Source organism: Chelonoidis abingdonii, chromosome 26, assembly GCF_003597395.2.
Source record: "Chelonoidis abingdonii isolate Lonesome George chromosome 26, CheloAbing_2.0, whole genome shotgun sequence".
In the NCBI taxonomy this organism is placed as follows: Eukaryota; Metazoa; Chordata; order Testudines; family Testudinidae; genus Chelonoidis; species Chelonoidis abingdonii.
Window position 1 is genome coordinate 4,093,676 of NC_133794.1, and position 16,470 is coordinate 4,110,145.

The 16,470-nt window shown below is 65.8% G+C and overlaps 1 protein-coding gene across 2 annotated transcripts; it reads right to left on the bottom strand.

Moving 5' to 3' along the window:
* Positions 1 to 310: 310 nt before the first annotated feature.
* On the bottom strand, positions 311 to 8,564 carry BEST2 (bestrophin 2). 2 transcript variants are annotated; one of them, XM_032768165.2, is made up of 9 exons: positions 8,389 to 8,564; positions 7,986 to 8,080; positions 7,393 to 7,626; positions 4,733 to 4,887; positions 4,126 to 4,203; positions 3,474 to 3,626; positions 2,793 to 2,873; positions 2,488 to 2,642; positions 311 to 1,397 (listed from the first exon to the last, which is right to left on the bottom strand). In XM_032768165.2, exons 1-9 carry the CDS (start codon positions 8,538 to 8,540, stop codon positions 956 to 958), a joined length of 1,545 nt encoding a protein of 514 aa, XP_032624056.1. In that variant the 5' UTR covers positions 8,541 to 8,564; the 3' UTR covers positions 311 to 955. The 2 variants fall into 2 exon arrangements, with proteins under 2 accessions (XP_032624056.1, XP_074917122.1); XM_075061021.1 differs by lacking the exon at positions 7,986 to 8,080 and having other exon boundaries at positions 858 to 1,397; positions 8,389 to 8,410.
* Between the last annotated feature and the right edge of the window lie 7,906 nt (positions 8,565 to 16,470).

Genomic DNA, 16,470 nt, shown 5'->3' on the forward strand with positions numbered 1-16,470 from the left:
GAGTGAACGGAGCCTGAGGCACCGGGCGGGTAAGAGGGGCCACCTGCCCCAGTGTAGCCAACGGAGGATATGGAGACAGGAACACCTGGTCAATGGGCCCTGCCCCCCACCCCAGCCCATTTTATTTTAAACGTGACCTACATTTCTGGAGGTGGGACTAGCCCCACTGCATGTTCCTAGCAGCACACACGAGAGCTCCATAAGAGTCGTTCCTTGGGGCAGAGGGGGAAACTGAGGCACGGAGCTGCTCCCAGCAGACTGCAACCAGCCTTCCCCCCATCCCACCCTCTGCACAAGACCCCACTCCAGAGCAGCTTAATACACGTATATTTAAAAAGGCAGGAGCCAGACTGTGAAAGAAAAGAGATTGAGCCATTTTCCCCAGCCCCCGAGGGGTGAGGCTCCCCCTCAATCCAGTCCCGGCTGGCGAGCGAGGGTAGAGGCCGGGGCGATGCCCCGAGGATGGTGGCAATTGCAGCAGGGTCCCGCCCTCTCGTGGGTCAGAGTTGAGGGGACAGGAGCTGGGCACTGCATGGGGTCTGCCAGCAGGGGGCGCTGCACCACCAGGGCCCAGCGTGTAGCAGAGGGGTCCGGGTGGCTTCGGGGGAGCGGGGGGCACTGATGGACCCTCCCCGCCAATTAACACCCACCACTTTGAACAGTTCATCTGGCAGCACCAGATCTGGGCTCAGCTGCCTTTGGCCAGAACCAGGCGTCTCTGCCGTCACATCAAGGGCTCGGTCCCAGCCCCCCCACCCGGCACTGGGGTTTGGTCCTGGCTCCCCCCGGCCGCAGGGCGGCTCGGCCCGGCCCGGCCCGGCCCACGCCAGTCTCCTCAATGCAGTTCAGCAGCCAGGGGTGGTAGCCGGCACTGGGGGGGGGCACTCCGGGCGGGGGGCTCCTGAGCGGCTCCCGGCTGCAGGAGGAAGGACGTGTCCACAAGGGGCCCCATGTCCTATGGCAAAGGGAAGCCGCGGGCCACAGGGGCGGCGCCGTCGGGGTGAAGCAAAGAGACCTGGGAGCGCTGGGCAAGGTTCGAGTCCTCGGCCAAGGTCTCCTCGTGGCGGCCCAGGGCCCAGGGCCCAGCTTCCTCGCCCCCCTCCCAACCCCGCTGCTCCGCGGCGAAGGGGACCTCGCTGAGGGGCAGGCAGTGGGCGGGGGGCCCACAGCTGCAGTCTGTGCTCTGCGTGTCCTGGCACAAGCAGCTGTAGGAGGTGGAGGCCTCGGAGACGCAGCTGTTCTTGCGGCGCAGGAGGGAGAGACGCCGGCCGAAGCTGCCCGGGGCGGGCCCCGTGGCCAGCAGCCGGTTCAGGAGGTGCAGGGGGACATGCCGGCTCGGCTCCAGCCCCTCCTCGATCTCCTCCAGCGGCTGGAACTGCATGTCCTCCTTGGGCAGCCTGCACCAGAGAGACCAGGGATTGGAATGCAGCCGCCTCTGGGGTGAGGCACGGCTACTTATACATACGCGGAGCTGCAGCCACCTCTGGGGTGGGGCACGGCCCCTCGTTATACACAGGTCCTTCACCTGGCGCTGAGCTGCAGCCACCTCTGGGGTGGGGCATGGCCCCTCGTTATACACAGGTCCTTCACCCGGCACTGAGCTGCAGCCACCTCTGGGGTGGGGCACGGCTACTTATACATACGCTGAGCTGCAGCCACCTCTGGGCTGGGGCACGGCCCCTCACAGGGATGGCTTTAGGCCAATTCCACCAATTCCCCCGAATCAGGCCCCGCACCTAAGAGGGCCCCGCACCCAGTGAGAATCCCTTCCCTGGCTAGAGGCACCTTTTTAATTTTTACTCACCTGGCAGCGCTTCGGGTCTCCAGCGGCACTTTGGTGGCGGGTCCTTCGCTTGCTCTGGGTCTTCGGCGGCACTTCGGTGGTGGGTCCTTCAGTGCTGCCAAAGACCTGGAGCGAGTGAAGGACCCACCACCGAAGTGCCGCCAAAGACTCAGAGCCACCGCTCGGTGAATACAAGCCCCACGTGTTTTTCTACAGGTGTTTTTTGTTGTTGTTTTGGTTTGGTGTTTTTTTAGTCATCCCTGCCAGGGCCCCGTTGAAACTGTTCAAATTGAGCCCTGCACTTCCTAAAGCCGGCCCTGGCCCCTCATTATACACAGGTCCTTCACCTGATGCTGAGCTGCAGCCACCTCTGGGGTGGGGCATGGCCCCTCGTACACGGGTCCCTCACCCGGCGCTGAGCTGCAGCCACCTCTGGGGTGGGGCACGGCTACTTAGACATACACTGAGCTGCAGCCACTTCTGGGGTGGGGCATGGCCGCTCGTACACGGGTCCCTCACCCGGCGCTGAGCTGCAGCCACTTCTGGGGTGGGAGGCCCTGAACTACACAGGTTCCAGGACAGAGCGGCAACGTTCCCATCCCATCCCCCTTGGGTGAGAGCTCAGCAGAGAGGCCCAAGTGCCCTGGGATCCCTGTGGCCCAGGGGCCACCCAAGAGAGCCCCCACCCCCCGCCCCGGGCTCACGTCATGTCGAAGGTGGAGCCCTGGAAGGACGGCTGGTGCAGCAGGAAGACGGTGGCCGCCGTGTAGGGGGCGCGGGGGTTGGAGGCGTCCCAGTAACGGTCCTTCTCCAGCAGGGGCAGGTCCTCGTACATCTCATCCACCGCCATCATGGAGACCTGGGGGCAGGGCAGGGCTCAGGACTCCTGGGTTCTAGCCCCAGCTCTGCCCCAGAGACTGGGGGAGCGGGAGCCAGACACTAAGGGTCCTGCTGGGTGTTCGTCAGGACCCCACAGTCTGGGGGGCTGGGGGGCGCTGGCTGGAGGTACCTGGAAATTGCGGTCGATCAGCAGGTTAGTTTCGAAGTCGTCGTCGTCCTCCCCAAAGGGATTGATCAGCTGCTCGGCAACCTGGGGGGAGCACGGCTCAGCTGGGGGGGGAGAGACCCTCCCCAACACCCCTGCCCCCCAACACTTCCACCAGGGCCGCCCTCCCCGGCTCCCTGCCGCCCCACCAACCTCCACAGCACCACTGCCCCCCAACTGCTCATCAGCACCCTGCAGGCCCTGCCCCTCCCCCAACATACCTGCCCCCCAACCCCCTCCCCAGTGCCGCCCCACAACACCCCATGCCAGCGCCCTGCCCCCCCAAACCGCGCTCCATCAGCACCCTGCCCCAAACACCCCTCTGCCAGCGCCCTGCCCCCCAACACCCTGCCCCCCAACCCCTCCCCCAGTGCCCTCCTACCCAACACTGCTCCATCAGTGCCCTGACCCCCAACACCCCTGCCAGGCCCGCCCCTTCCCCCAGCTTCCTGCCCCCCGACCCCAGCATTAGCTTCAGCTGCCAGCCACCTGTTGGTGGAGCACGGCTTCAGCTGGGTGAGTAGGCCCCCTCCTCCAGCTCTCTGCTCCCAACCGTTCCCCTTCTGGGAGTCTCCCCACCAGTATCCTGCCCCACCCCCCCTTGGCCAGCCCCAGACCTGGAGCCCTGCCCCCCTGCACACACACCTTGAGCCAGCCCACGTAGAAGAAGAACTGCAGCAGGGTGAAGACGGGCACACACAGGTCCAGGTCGTGGCCCTCGTAGCCCTGGGCTGGGTCCAGGAACTGACGCCCGATCAGACAGGCCACGAAGAAGCTGTACACAGCGATGGTCACCACCTGGCGGTGAGGGCAGGGAGTCAGGGCAGCCGGGCCTGGAACCCCGGCGTCCGGGCTCCCCGGCCCTGCCCCTCCCCAGAACCCCGGCGTTTGGGCTTCCCAGCCCTGCCCTTCCCCCTCCCCGGAACCCCGGCGTCCGGGCTCCCCGGCCCTGCCCCTCCCCCACCCCGGAACCCCGGCATCCGGGCTCCCCGGCTCTGCCCCTCCCCCTCCCCGGAACCCCGGCATCCGGGCTCCCCGGCTCTGCCCCTCCCATTCCCCGGAACCCCGGCGTCCAGGCTCCCCGGCCCTGCCCCTCCCATTCCCCGGAACCCTGGCATCCGGGCTCCCCGGCCCTGCCCCTCCCATTCCCCGGAACCCCGGCATCCGGGCTCCCTGGCCCTGCCCTTCACCATCCCCGGAACCCCAGCGTCCGGGCTCCCCGGCCCTGCCCTTCCCCCTCCCCGGAACCCCGGCGTCCGGGCTTCCCCAGCCTCCACTCCACGGGGTCGGTGCTCACCTGCGTGTAGACCAGGGGGACGCTGATCCAGTCGTAGTGGAACAACATGCTGCAGTTCCCACGGAAGTGATTCAGCTCCTGGTGGGGGGGAGCGGGGGAATTTCAGAGCCAGGGAGGGGGCAGATTGACAGCCCCCCAGGGACAGACTCAGGGCATCCCCAGGAAGTGCCCCCTGCCCAGCACAGAGTCCCCACCACTGCCAAGGTGTCTCTCCCCACTGGGGTCCCCTCTAGAGCTGGGGGGGGCTCAGTCTCCCCCATCAGCCCCCAGTTAGTGCTGCTAGGACACAGCTGGGAGCTGAGCAGAGCCCCAGCAAACTCATCACTGGGCACGTGAGGCTCTGAATTTGCCAGTCACCACCAGGAGCTGGATTCAAATCAGGTGGGACAAGAGGTAGAACCCAGGCATCCAGGTCTCACACCCACCCCCCCGCCTCCCAGAGCCAGGTTCCCATCCATCTCATCCCCACCCAGAGCCGGGCCCAGGCAGCTGGGGCTGGCCCACCTCCCACCCCCCCACAGCCAGTCACAGAACCCAGGCATCCAGGGCTCACACACCCCGAGCCAGTCACAGAACCCAGGCATCCCCCCCCCCGGTTTCCACCCACCTCCATCAGCAACTTGAGGGCGCAGTTGTCCCGGACGCGCCCCTCCTTGCGAGCCTGGGCCACCAGGTTGGTGAACCAGACGCAGGGGATCCAGTACTTGTTGTAGGACGAGCTCAGGTTCTCGTATTTCTTCCGCTCCTCCCGGGTCATGAAGCCTGTGGGCAAGGGGAACGGGTCACCCAGCCACCCCCGCCCCCAGACCGGGCCGGGGACCAAACCTGCGGCTTCTGCGTCCCGCAGCCCCTGGCCACCAGTGGGAGCAGAAGCGGCACATGGGGTTCACCTCGGGCATGAGCAACTGAGACCCCTGGGGCACAAACTGACCCAGCCTCAGTCCTTCCCCCCTTTAGACACCCCTTTCATCAGCCTCCCTGGACAGTCCCCCCACCCTTTAAACAGACTCTACACTGGGACCCCTCACCTGGTGCTGAGACACAGCCCATCTGGGGTGGGGCGGGGGGCTCTTTATCCAGGGACCCTGGCCTGGCGCTGAGATGCAGCCGCCTCTGGGGTGGGGCTGGGGGCTGTTTATCCAGAGACCCTTGGCCCGGCAGCGAGACGCAGCTGCTTTTGGCACGGAGGCTGCTGAACAGCTGTGCCAAGGTTTTGATCAGGCCGTGAAGTGAGATCTGGATCCAGCCGAAGCAGCAGGAGGGAGTACAGAGGTGGAAAGGAATTCCCGGTGCTGGACGCCGGCCAGGCCACCGGGGTTCAACCCCCATAACTCAAATGGGGAGTGACAGCCGAGTTTTACTGGCCGCGAGGGCCTGGGCCCTTGATTTTTGTCTCCCAGCAGATTGCAGCTCGGATCATTATAGGAAAGCGCCCCCTGCTGAGCCCCTGCCCCGCTCCCTGCAGCCCAGCGCCCCCTACGGCCCCCTGGAGCCAGCCCTGCCTGCCAGGGGAGAGCGCCCCCTGCTGACCCCCTGCCCTGCTCCCTGCAGCCCAGCACCCCCTACGGCCCCCTGGGGCCAGCCCTGCCTGCCAGCGGAGAGCGCCCCCTGCTGAGCCCCAACCCTGCTCCCTGCAGCCCAGCACCCCCTAGCGCCCCCTGCTGAGCCCCCACCCACTTCCTGCAGCACAGCGCCCCCTACGGCCCCCTGGGGCCAGCCCTGCCTGCCAGGGGAGAGCGCCCCCTGCTGAGCCCCCACCCTGCTCCCTGCAGCCCAGCGCCCCCTACGGCCCCCTGGGGCCAGCCCTGCCTGCCAGGGGAGAGCGCCCCCTGCTGAGCCCCCACCCTGCTCCCTGCAGCCCAGCGCCCCCTACGGCCCCCTGGGGCCAGCCCTGCCTGCCAGGGGAGAGCGCCCCCTGCTGAGCCCCCACCCTGCTCCCTGCAGCCCAGCGCCCCCTACGGCCCCCTGGGGCCAGCCCTGCCTGCCAGGGGAGAGCGCCCCCTGCTGAGCCCCCACCCTGCTCCCTGCAGCCCAGCGCCCCCTACGGCCCCCTGGGGCCAGCCCTGCCTGCCAGGGGAGAGCGCCCCCTGCTGAGCCCCCACCCTGCTCCCTGCAGCCCAGCGCCCCCTACGGCCCCCTGGGGCCAGCCCTGCCTGCCAGGGGAGAGCGCCCCCTGCTGAGCCCCCACCCTGCTCCCTGCAGCCCAGCGCCCCCTACGGCCCCCTGGGGCCAGCCCTGCCTGCCAGGGGAGAGCGCCCCCTGCTGAGCCCCCACCCTGCTCCCTGCAGCCCAGCGCCCCCTACGGCCCCCTGGGGCCAGCCCTGCCTGCCAGGGGAGAGCGCCCCCTGCTGAGCCCCCACCCTGCTCCCTGCAGCCCAGCGCCCCCTACGGCCCCCTGGGGCCAGCCCTGCCTGCCAGGGGAGAGCGCCCCCTGCTGAGCCCCCACCCTGCTCCCTGCAGCCCAGCGCCCCCTACGGCCCCCTGGGGCCAGCCCTGCCTGCCAGGGGAGAGCGCCCCCTGCTGAGCCCCCACCCTGCTCCCTGCAGCCCAGCGCCCCCTACGGCCCCCTGGGGCCAGCCCTGCCTGCCAGGGGAGAGCGCCCCCTGCTGAGCCCCCACCCTGCTCCCTGCAGCCCAGCGCCCCCTACGGCCCCCTGGGGCCAGCCCTGCCTGCCAGGGGAGAGCGCCCCCTGCTGAGCCCCCACCCTGCTCCCTGCAGCCCAGCGCCCCCTACGGCCCCCTGGGGCCAGCCCTGCCTGCCAGGGGAGAGCGCCCCCTGCTGAGCCTCTGCCCTGCTCCCTGCAGCCCAGCACCCCCTAGTGCCCCCTGCTGACCCCCTGCCCTGCTCTCTGCAGCACAGCGCCCCCTGGGGCCAGCCCTGCCTGCCAGGGGAGAGCGCCCCCTGCTGACCCCCTGCCCTGCTCTCTGCAGCACAGCGCCCCCTAGCGCCCCCTGCTGAGCCCCCGCCCTGCTCTCTGCACCCAAGGGCCGCAGGGCCGCATTGGGGTCAGCACTGAGTGGGAGGGGAGAGCGCCTCCTACTGAGCCCTCGCTCCCTGCAGCCCAGCGCCCCCTAGCGCCCCCTGCTGGGCCCCCACCCACTCCCTGCAGCCCAGCCCCCCCAGCGCCCCCTGCTGAGCCCCTGCCCTGCTCCCTGCAGTCTGGTGCCCCCTGCTGAGCTCCCACCCACTCCCTGCAGCCCAGCGCCCCCTAGTGCCCCCTGCTGAGCCCCCACCACTCCCTGCAGCCCAGTGCCCCCTGGCACCTACCTGCCTCCACCACGTGGTCGATGGTGGGGAAGCGCTTGAAGACGGCGGTGCTGACGGAGCGCAGGATGAGCACGGCTGAGAGGCTGCTGTAGCGCATCAGGGTGCGGCGGTAGAGCCGGCCCCGCTCGTCCCTGCCGTGCACGGAGCCGGAGATGGCGCACATCAGGCGGTCGGGCATGGGCATGCAGGTGTACTGGCTCCACCACCGGTTCACCACCAGCGTGACGTAGAAGCCTACGAGCAATGGAATAAACCCAGGAGTCAGGGCCTGAGCCGGTCACAGAACCCCGGCGTCCTGGACCCCGGCCCTGCCCCAAACCCAGGCAGGTCAGTGGGGTCCAAAGGGGATGGGAGGAGTCGTTTGCTATCACTCCATTCAACTGGAGGGTCCCAGCCCTGGCTTGAGGGGCCTAGCAGGATTTGAATCCAGGATTGGTCCCACCCTGGTGGGAGAGCTGAGTCCACACCCACAGCCCCCCGATCGTGCTACAAACAGCCCAGAGGGGCATTCTGACCCTCGGAGAGGGCAGGGGCCTGGGGGAGGAGGGCACGTCTCTCACACGAGGGGGTGGGCGGGGGGTCCTGGCTCTTACCCAGCACGAAGGAGACGGGGATCAGGTTGGCGTAGTTGTCGCAGTAAATCACCAGTTTCTCAAAGTAGCGTTTCTGATCCTCGGCCAGGACGAAGCTGCGGGTGGGAATTGGGCCGGGGAGAGGGGGAGAGAAATGGAAGGAGGTTGGTGCCCTCGCCCGGGGGGTTTCCACCCAGACCGTGCACAGGGATGGGGTGTCCACACACATGTGCAAAGTGCCACATGCCCCTCCCCACCCGATGAGCGCGCAGGCACACAGACGTGCGAGAGGCCGGGGGCAGGATCTCCCCCCACCCACATGCACACGCGTGCAGAGAGCCACAAGTGTGTGCGCAAGGGACACGTTCACCACAGCCGTGCACAGACCCAGGGGCATGCGCATGTGCAAAGGGGCCCCCCTCACCGGTAGGTCAGGCTGAGCCCCAGGTAGGTGAGGAAGAAGGCCAGGAATTCCTTGTACAACAGCTTGTAGATGCTTCCGCGCCAAAGCAGCAGCAGTTTGTAGAAGCCCCCGAAACGGGCGTTCGCCACGCGGGCCGTGTAGGTGACAGTCATGGTGGGGTGGCCAGTGGGACACGGGCCCTGCAGAGACACACGGACAGCGATGGCCACGGGGTCAGAGAAAGGCCGGAAGGGACGTCAGGAGGTCACGGGGGCCGCCCCATGGGGGGCCATCCCTCCTCCTCGCTTTGTGAGGGGAAGCCCGGTGCTACCCACCTGAATGCCAGGTATGGCCCTGTTACACCCTGTCTGTTGGCACTGGCTGTACAGCACCTGACACAGCACGGTCCTGGGCCGGGGCTCCCGGAATCCAAATAAGGAGGGAACAGGAAAGCACAGAGAACCCCTGGCATGGGGGCAGGGCAGAATGTTGACTCCAATAAGGGTGGAAGTGGATAATGGGGGAGCACACAGCACCCAGCCTGGGGGAAGGGGCACAGAGCACCAGGCATGGGGGGCAGGGAGTCCCTGACGTAGAGGGGGGTAGGAGGGGCGCTGCCCAAGGAGCTCGCAGGAGGGAGGATGTGGAGTCGCTGGGTCTTCACATAACTCATTGCATGTTAACCAGTCCTCAGTGAAAGAGCCCCCCCCACTCCCCACAAACTCAGAGCCAACCCCCTGCCCCCAGATTTTTCCCCAAATTGGGGAGAAAAGAAAAGAAAGAAGAAACTCAGACTATGGCAAATCTGTCCCTTCCCAGCAGGCTCTCAGACCAGGCCCCGTTACTGCCCATTAATCGGCTAATTCATTATAAATGTCCCCGGGCTGCTTTGTGCCCCCCCCCCCCCCCCCCCGCAGCTCCCCAAGGATTTGAAAGCCCTTTGCGGGAGAAATTTCCACTCACAAGACACCACCCCAGTCCCCCTGTTTGTCTGGCCTGTCCGGAGATGGAGATTTTTAAGGCCAGGCCCTATTTTTAGCCAAGCTGGCCTGAAAAAGCCAACGCTGTTATCGAGGGTTTGGGTTAAGACAGGGCTGAGGGCGGCCAGTGTGTCCGGAGAGTTACACAGAGAAAAACGCAGAGACAAGATTGAGCAAGGGAGCGTGATGGGACATCCGCAACCTTTGCCTTCTTAACGCCCCTCTGTCAACATTCAGGATAAGCCAATCAGGGCAGGTCATTTTCCTAGGCTGGGAAACTTAAGCCGCCTCTAAGCTTCAGGACTCCAATTGCAACCGTTGAAACGTGGGTGAAATAGCCGGCAGAGAGCAACTCGAGGCAGGCCAGGGGCATGAAAACAGGACTGGGGAAAAAATACAAGTGAGGCAGCAAGTCTGTGCCCTTATGTCCCCTGTCATCAACAGCCCCAGCTGCACAAGGCACCTGCCATTATTTCCTTAGGGAGAGAGGGCTTTCTGAAAAAGCAGGGAACCCAGCCTGCAGCCACCTGGCTCTGAGCTGGGACTCCTGGCCTCCATTCCCAGTTTGGGGAGGGGAGGTTTAGCCCATTACAGTTTGGAGGGGACACATGGCAGCTGGGAGCCAAGCACTCCTGGGTCCTAGTCACATCTCCCAGACTCCTACTCTAACCCCCAGGTGACCCCACTCACCTTCCCAGAGCTGGGAACAGGAATCCTGACTTGCATTCTGCCAGTCCTAACCACTAGACCCCACTCCCTCCCCAGAGCGGGGACAGAACCCAGGAATCCTGACTCCCATTCCACCCTGCCCTAACCACTAGATCCCACGCCCTCCCAGAGCAGGGACAGAACCCAGGAATCCTGACTCCCATTCCGCCCTGCCCTAACCACTAGACCCCACGCCCTCCCCAGAGCCGGGACAAGAACCCAGGAATCCTGACTCCCACTTTAACCCGTTCCCACAAAGGGTCATTACAAAGTGCATCCAGCTGGGCGGGTGGGGGGGGTAAAGTGGTGACATTTCAAAGCTTCCGCTAACTAAACCAGCTGCTCTCAGAACGTTTTTCCTGGTGACCCCGTCACCTCGCCCGGCTCTGAGTGCGACCCCCTCAGCCGTTACAAACACCAAATAGAAAAGCTGGAGGCGAAGTGCCGTTTGGGGGGAGGTTGACGGCTTGCAACCCCCCCCTGTAATAACCTCGCAACCCACTGAGGGGTCCCAACCCCGCCGGTTGCGAACCCCCAAACTAAACTTTCCAATAATTCGATTGCCCCCATTCACATCATCTCCCTGAGCTCGCCAGAGGCCCCCACTGAAAGTCCATAAACATCCCAGCCCCAGCTCAGCCCCCTGGTAACCAGCACGTCTCAGTCCAGCTCAGCCCCGTGGTAACCATCCCAGCCCCAGCTCAGCCCCCTGGTGACCAGCACATCCCAGCCCCAGCTCAGCCCCCTGGTAACCAGCACATCCCAGCCCCAGCTCAGCCCCCTGGTGACCAGCACATCCCAGCCCCAGCTCAGCCCCCTGGTAACCAGCACATCCCAGCCCCAGCTCAGCCCCCTGGTGACCAGCACATCCCAGCCCCAGCTCAGCCCCCTGGTAACCAGCACATCCCAGCCCCAGCTCAGCCCCCTGGTGACCAGCACATCCCAGCCCCAGCTCAGCCCCCTGGTAACCAGCACATCCCAGCCCCAGCTCAGCCCCCTGGTGACCAGCACATCCCAGCCCCAGCTCAGCCCCCTGGTAACCAGCACATCCCAGCCCCAGCTCAGCCCCCTGGTGACCAGCACATCCCAGCCCCAGCTCAGCCCCCTGGTAACCAGCACATCCCAGCCCCAGCTCAGCCCCCTGGTGACCAGCACATCCCAGCCCCAGCTCAGCCCCCTGGTAACCAGCACATCCCAGCCCCAGCTCAGCCCCCTGGTGACCAGCACATCCCAGCCCCAGCTCAGCCCCCTGGTAACCAGCACATCCCAGCCCCAGCTCAGCCCCCTGGTGACCAGCACATCCCAGCCCCAGCTCAGCCCCCTGGTAACCAGCACATCCCAGCCCCAGCTCAGCCCCCTGGTGACCAGCACATCCCAGCCCCAGCTCAGCCCCCTGGTAACCAGCACATCCCAGCCCCAGCTCAGCCCCCTGGTGACCAGCACATCCCAGCCCCAGCTCAGCCCCCTGGTAACCAGCACATCCCAGCCCCAGCTCAGCCCCCTGGTGACCAGCACATCCCAGCCCCAGCTCAGCCCCCTGGTAACCAGCACATCCCAGCCCCAGCTCAGCCCCCTGGTGACCAGCACATCCCAGCCCCAGCTCAGCCCCCTGGTAACCAGCACATCCCAGCCCCAGCTCAGCCCCCTGGTGACCAGCACATCCCAGCCCCAGCTCAGCCCCCTGGTAACCAGCACATCCCAGCCCCAGCTCAGCCCCCTGGTGACCAGCACATCCCAGCCCCAGCTCAGCCCCCTGGTAACCAGCACATCCCAGCCCCAGCTCAGCCCCCTGGTGACCAGCACATCCCAGCCCCAGCTCAGCCCCCTGGTAACCAGCACATCCCAGCCCCAGCTCAGCCCCCTGGTGACCAGCACATCCCAGCCCCAGCTCAGCCCCCTGGTAACCAGCACATCCCAGCCCCAGCTCAGCCCCCTGGTGACCAGCACATCCCAGCCCCAGCTCAGCCCCCTGGTAACCAGCACATCCCAGCCCCAGCTCAGCCCCCTGGTGACCAGCACATCCCAGCCCCAGCTCAGCCCCCTGGTAACCAGCACATCCCAGCCCCAGCTCAGCCCCCTGGTGACCAGCACATCCCAGCCCCAGCTCAGCCCCCTGGTAACCAGCACATCCCAGCCCCAGCTCAGCCCCCTGGTGACCAGCACATCCCAGCCCCAGCTCAGCCCCCTGGTAACCAGCACATCCCAGCCCCAGCTCAGCCCCCTGGTGACCAGCACATCCCAGCCCCAGCTCAGCCCCCTGGTAACCAGCACATCCCAGCCCCAGCTCAGCCCCCTGGTGACCAGCACATCCCAGCCCCAGCTCAGCCCCCTGGTAACCAGCACATCCCAGCCCCAGCTCAGCCCCCTGGTGACCAGCACATCCCAGCCCCAGCTCAGCCCCCTGGTAACCAGCACATCCCAGCCCCAGCTCAGCCCCCTGGTGACCAGCACATCCCAGCCCCAGCTCAGCCCCCTGGTAACCAGCACATCCCAGCCCCAGCTCAGCCCCCTGGTGACCAGCACATCCCAGCCCCAGCTCAGCCCCCTGGTAACCAGCACATCCCAGCCCCAGCTCAGCCCCCTGGTGACCAGCACATCCCAGCCCCAGCTCAGCCCCCTGGTAACCAGCACATCCCAGCCCCAGCTCAGCCCCCTGGTGACCAGCACATCCCAGCCCCAGCTCAGCCCCCTGGTAACCAGCACATCCCAGCCCCAGCTCAGCCCCCTGGTGACCAGCACATCCCAGCCCCAGCTCAGCCCCCTGGTAACCAGGACGTCCCAGCCCCAGCTCAGCCCCCTGGTAACCAGCACATCCCAGCAGCCAAAGGCCAGTTCTGAAAACCATCCCCAGATAGTCCAGCAGCTGCTGTCGCGAGTCACTGGCCCGCACGCAGGGCTCCAGCCACCGCCAGGAGCTGAAGGCTCCTTCCCCAGACAGTGGGTTCACCTGGGGCACCTAGAAGTGATCGAGCTGGGTCAGATCCCTGAGCCCACTGTCCTGCTAGGCCTGGCGTCTCCCCAGCCCCTGGGTTATTTCCATAGTCGGGCGCTGGTTTCGAACCAGCCTCCTCCTTTCAACCCCAGTTCTTCCGATCAAGCGTCAGCTCCCGGAGTCGTGGAATCGGGAGATGCTCCCGGAGCTTCTCGCCCTGCTAGCTACAGAAAAGGCTTGAAAGTGTCCGGCTCTGGCAGCTGGCACAGCCTGTCTCATGATTTTGTGACTGCTGGGGGTGTGTGTGTGTGACTGACATCACTTACACGCCCCCCCCCCCCCGGGGTTGTGCAGCTTGACTGGGGTGCTGAGGTGTTACCGTAATACACCTAAACCTGTTCAGCCCCGCAGCACAATGGGGTTCTGATCTTGGCCGCTACCGGAGTGATACCTAATCCACGGTTGCAGGATTGAGACTTTAGAGACCGAGCTGAAGGCTCCGTTCCGGAAAGGAGCTCAGCCCGGGGCCGGGGCTGCCGAGCGCCCCACGGGGAAAGAAGGGGTGTCCGTGCGGATCCCAGCACAGGCTCACTCCCCCCACCCCAAAGTCCCCACTGTCTGCTCAGCACCTCACACTCCCACCCCCCATTCCCGCCAGTGCAGGGGCCTCCGATTGGGGGCGGGGGGGGGGGGGCTTGGCACTGACCTTGCCTGGATCTGCCGGGGCTCTTCGCAAGCAGCCACCGGTGGAGGAGAAGTTAAACTGAAGGCAGCCGAGCAGCAAATCTACCCCCCTCACTCTCCTCCTGGGGGCCAAGGGGCCAGGCCCGGGAAGGTGAAGACACTCAGGGACCTCCAGAAGCAGCCGGGGGGACTCCAAGGCAGGACTGCAGCTGCTTAAAGAGACCCCACTCCCCTGGGCTGCGGTTTAAATACCTCCGTGCCCACCCCTCTGACCTTTGTCCTCCCAGAACCTTTGATTGCATGGCAGGGGAGGGGGGGATTAGAGGGAAGGGCCCTGGGGGGGGCGTAGCTTCCTTTCCCACCGCTGGAGGGGCTGGCTGGGTTGTACTGGCACCAGTTCCCCAGGGAACACAGAGGGTCAGATCCTGTGGCTGGTTTCAGGGGGAGTTAAGGGTGCTGAGAAATGATGGAGCAGGAGGGGAGTGGGAGCCAGTGGGGCGATTAAGGAGGGGGCCGGGAGTCAGGACTCCTGGGTTCTATTCCTGGCTCTGGGGGCTCTTGGGGCGATTAAGGAGGGGGCCGGGAGTCAGGACTCCTGGGTTCTGTTCCTGGCTCTAGGGGCTCGTGAGGCGATTAAGGAGGGGGCTGGGAGTCAGGTCCTGGGGGTCGGAGTTAGAGTAGGGGTCTGGACTCCCTGTTCCTATTCCCATCTCCAGCCCCTCCACCCCACCCACTCTGACCACTAGATCCAACTCCTCCCCTCCCAGAGCTGGGAAGAGAACCCAGGTGTCCTGCCTCCCCCCAGAAGCTGAGCATGGGAGGTGCTGGCGTGTGTGCGTGTCCCTGCAGGGGCCCTGAGACAACCGGCTCCCTCCTGCTATTGGCTTCTTCGCTCGCTCTGTTTGAGGAGTCAACACCCCAAGGCTGGATTGCTGGGGGGGGGGGGAGGCCGGCAGGGCAAACACCTCAGACAACGCACTTGCTCCAGCCAGGAGTCTCCAAAGCCCCCAGCACATTCTCCAGAGTTATGCAACCCCCCTTCCCAGAAATGCAGGGCAGCCGGGACTCCTGGGTTCTCTCCCCGGCTCTGGGAGGGGAGTGGGGTCTAGTGGTTGGAGCAGGGGGGTTGTGAGCAGGGACTCCTGTGGGGGTGCCGGGCCTTCCCCTTTGCCCCTGGCCAGGTGTGACCCAAGCGAGCGGGCCCCGGGGCAATGGGGTGATGATCGCTGCCATCACGAGCGAGGCAGCTGCGGGGCCTGGGCGGGGTCTGGACTGTGGAGCAAACCCAGCACATACCTGGCTAAGCACCGGCTGCCCCTCCCGCCCCCCAATCAGCCCTGTCCGTGGGAACAATGCGGGCTGGGGGCTCCCTGCTGATGGCCCGGGGAGGGGGTGAGCTCAGACCTGCCCGACAGCAACACCCAGCAACCCCCCCCAAGGGGCTGGCAGGGGTCACTGGGGCTCCCCAGGGCAGCACCTGGCCAGAGGCTGAGGCAAGTCCCCCCCCACCAGGCATTGACCCCCCCCCGTCCCCCATCATCGCCTCTTCCAGATCCTCCCTGGCACATGGACCAGCCTGCAGTCCCCCCCTCTCCTGTTTGTCTGCAAAGCCAGGGGCTGGGAAGGGAGCACGGGGCAGCTTGTGCCGTGCTGGGGGGGAGGTGTGACTCCCACTACGAGAGAGGAGAGCTGATACTGCTCTGGCAGCCCGAGCACCCCGGCAAGTGACGTCTGTAGAACCCAGGAGTCCTGCTCCCACCCGCTACTAGATTCCACTGTCCTCCTAGAGCCTGGGATAGAACCCAGGAGTCCTGACTCCCGGCCCCATGGTCTAACCACCAGGCTCCACTCCGCTCCCAAAGCTGGGATAGAACCCAAGAGTCCTGCCTCCCAGCCCCCTGCTCCAACCACTATCCCCCATTCCCCTCCCAGAGCCTGGGATAGAACCCAGGAGTCCTGACTCCCTGCCCCCCCGCCCTAACCACTAGATTCTACTCTCCTCCTGCAGCAGCCCCTAATGGGCAGAGTCAACACCCCAGTTCTGATCCCCCTCCCCCAGGCACTAACAGGAAACAGCCACGCAACAGGACACTGGCCCTTTAAGATCAGTGCGGGTGCCCACCACCATAGTGGGCAGCTTGGAGACACAGGGCCAAGCGGGTCAGCACTAATGAGCCCCCCCAGCCCCTTGCTGGGGCAGACGCAAGTTCCAGACACGAGCAGGGAGCGACTTACATAACCCCCCTCCTGGGCGGACATGGGGCCCCTCGTGTTTCATAAGCCCATTGCTCACGCCTCACAGCCCTGCTGCAGCCGGGCACAGGGCGGGCATGCAGCTGCAGCCCACTCTCCCAGCCCAGGCAAAGCCAGAGCCTGGGAGGCTCAGTCCCTGTCACCGAGCCCAGCCGGGCCCCCCCTTCAGAAGGGAACCCAGGAATCCTGGCTCCCACGGTGCTGTTCTGACTGCTAGGCCGTGCTCCCCTCTCCCCCCGTGCTAGAACTCAGGAGCCCTGTCTCCCAGTCCCCTGTTCTAACCACTAGTCCCCACTCCGCACCCAGAGCTAGGGATAGAACCCAGGAGTCCTGGCTCCCAGCCCCCTGCTCTAACCACTAGCCCCCACTCTGCACCCAGAGCTGAGGATAGAACCCAGGAGTCCTGGCTCCCAGATCTAACCACTAGTCCCCACTCTGCACCCAGACCTGGGGATAGAACCCAGGAGTCCTGGCTCCCAGATCTAGCCACTAGTCCCCACTCTGCACCCAGACCTGGGGATAGAACCCAGGAGTCCTGGCTCCCAG

Excerpts from the sequence above, each read along its gene's own strand:
- BEST2 (XM_032768165.2), bottom strand. The coding sequence starts at position 8,540 with ATGACTGTCACCTACACGGCCCGCGTGGCGAACGCCCGTTTCGGGGGC. Across the intron at positions 4,888-7,392 it reads CGACCACGTGGTGGAGGCAG|GCTTCATGACCCGGGAGGAG; the intron begins GTAGGTGCCAGG and ends CCTTGCCCACAG. Across the intron at positions 3,627-4,125 it reads TCCCCCTGGTCTACACGCAG|GTGGTGACCATCGCTGTGTA; the intron begins GTGAGCACCGAC and ends CCTCACCGCCAG.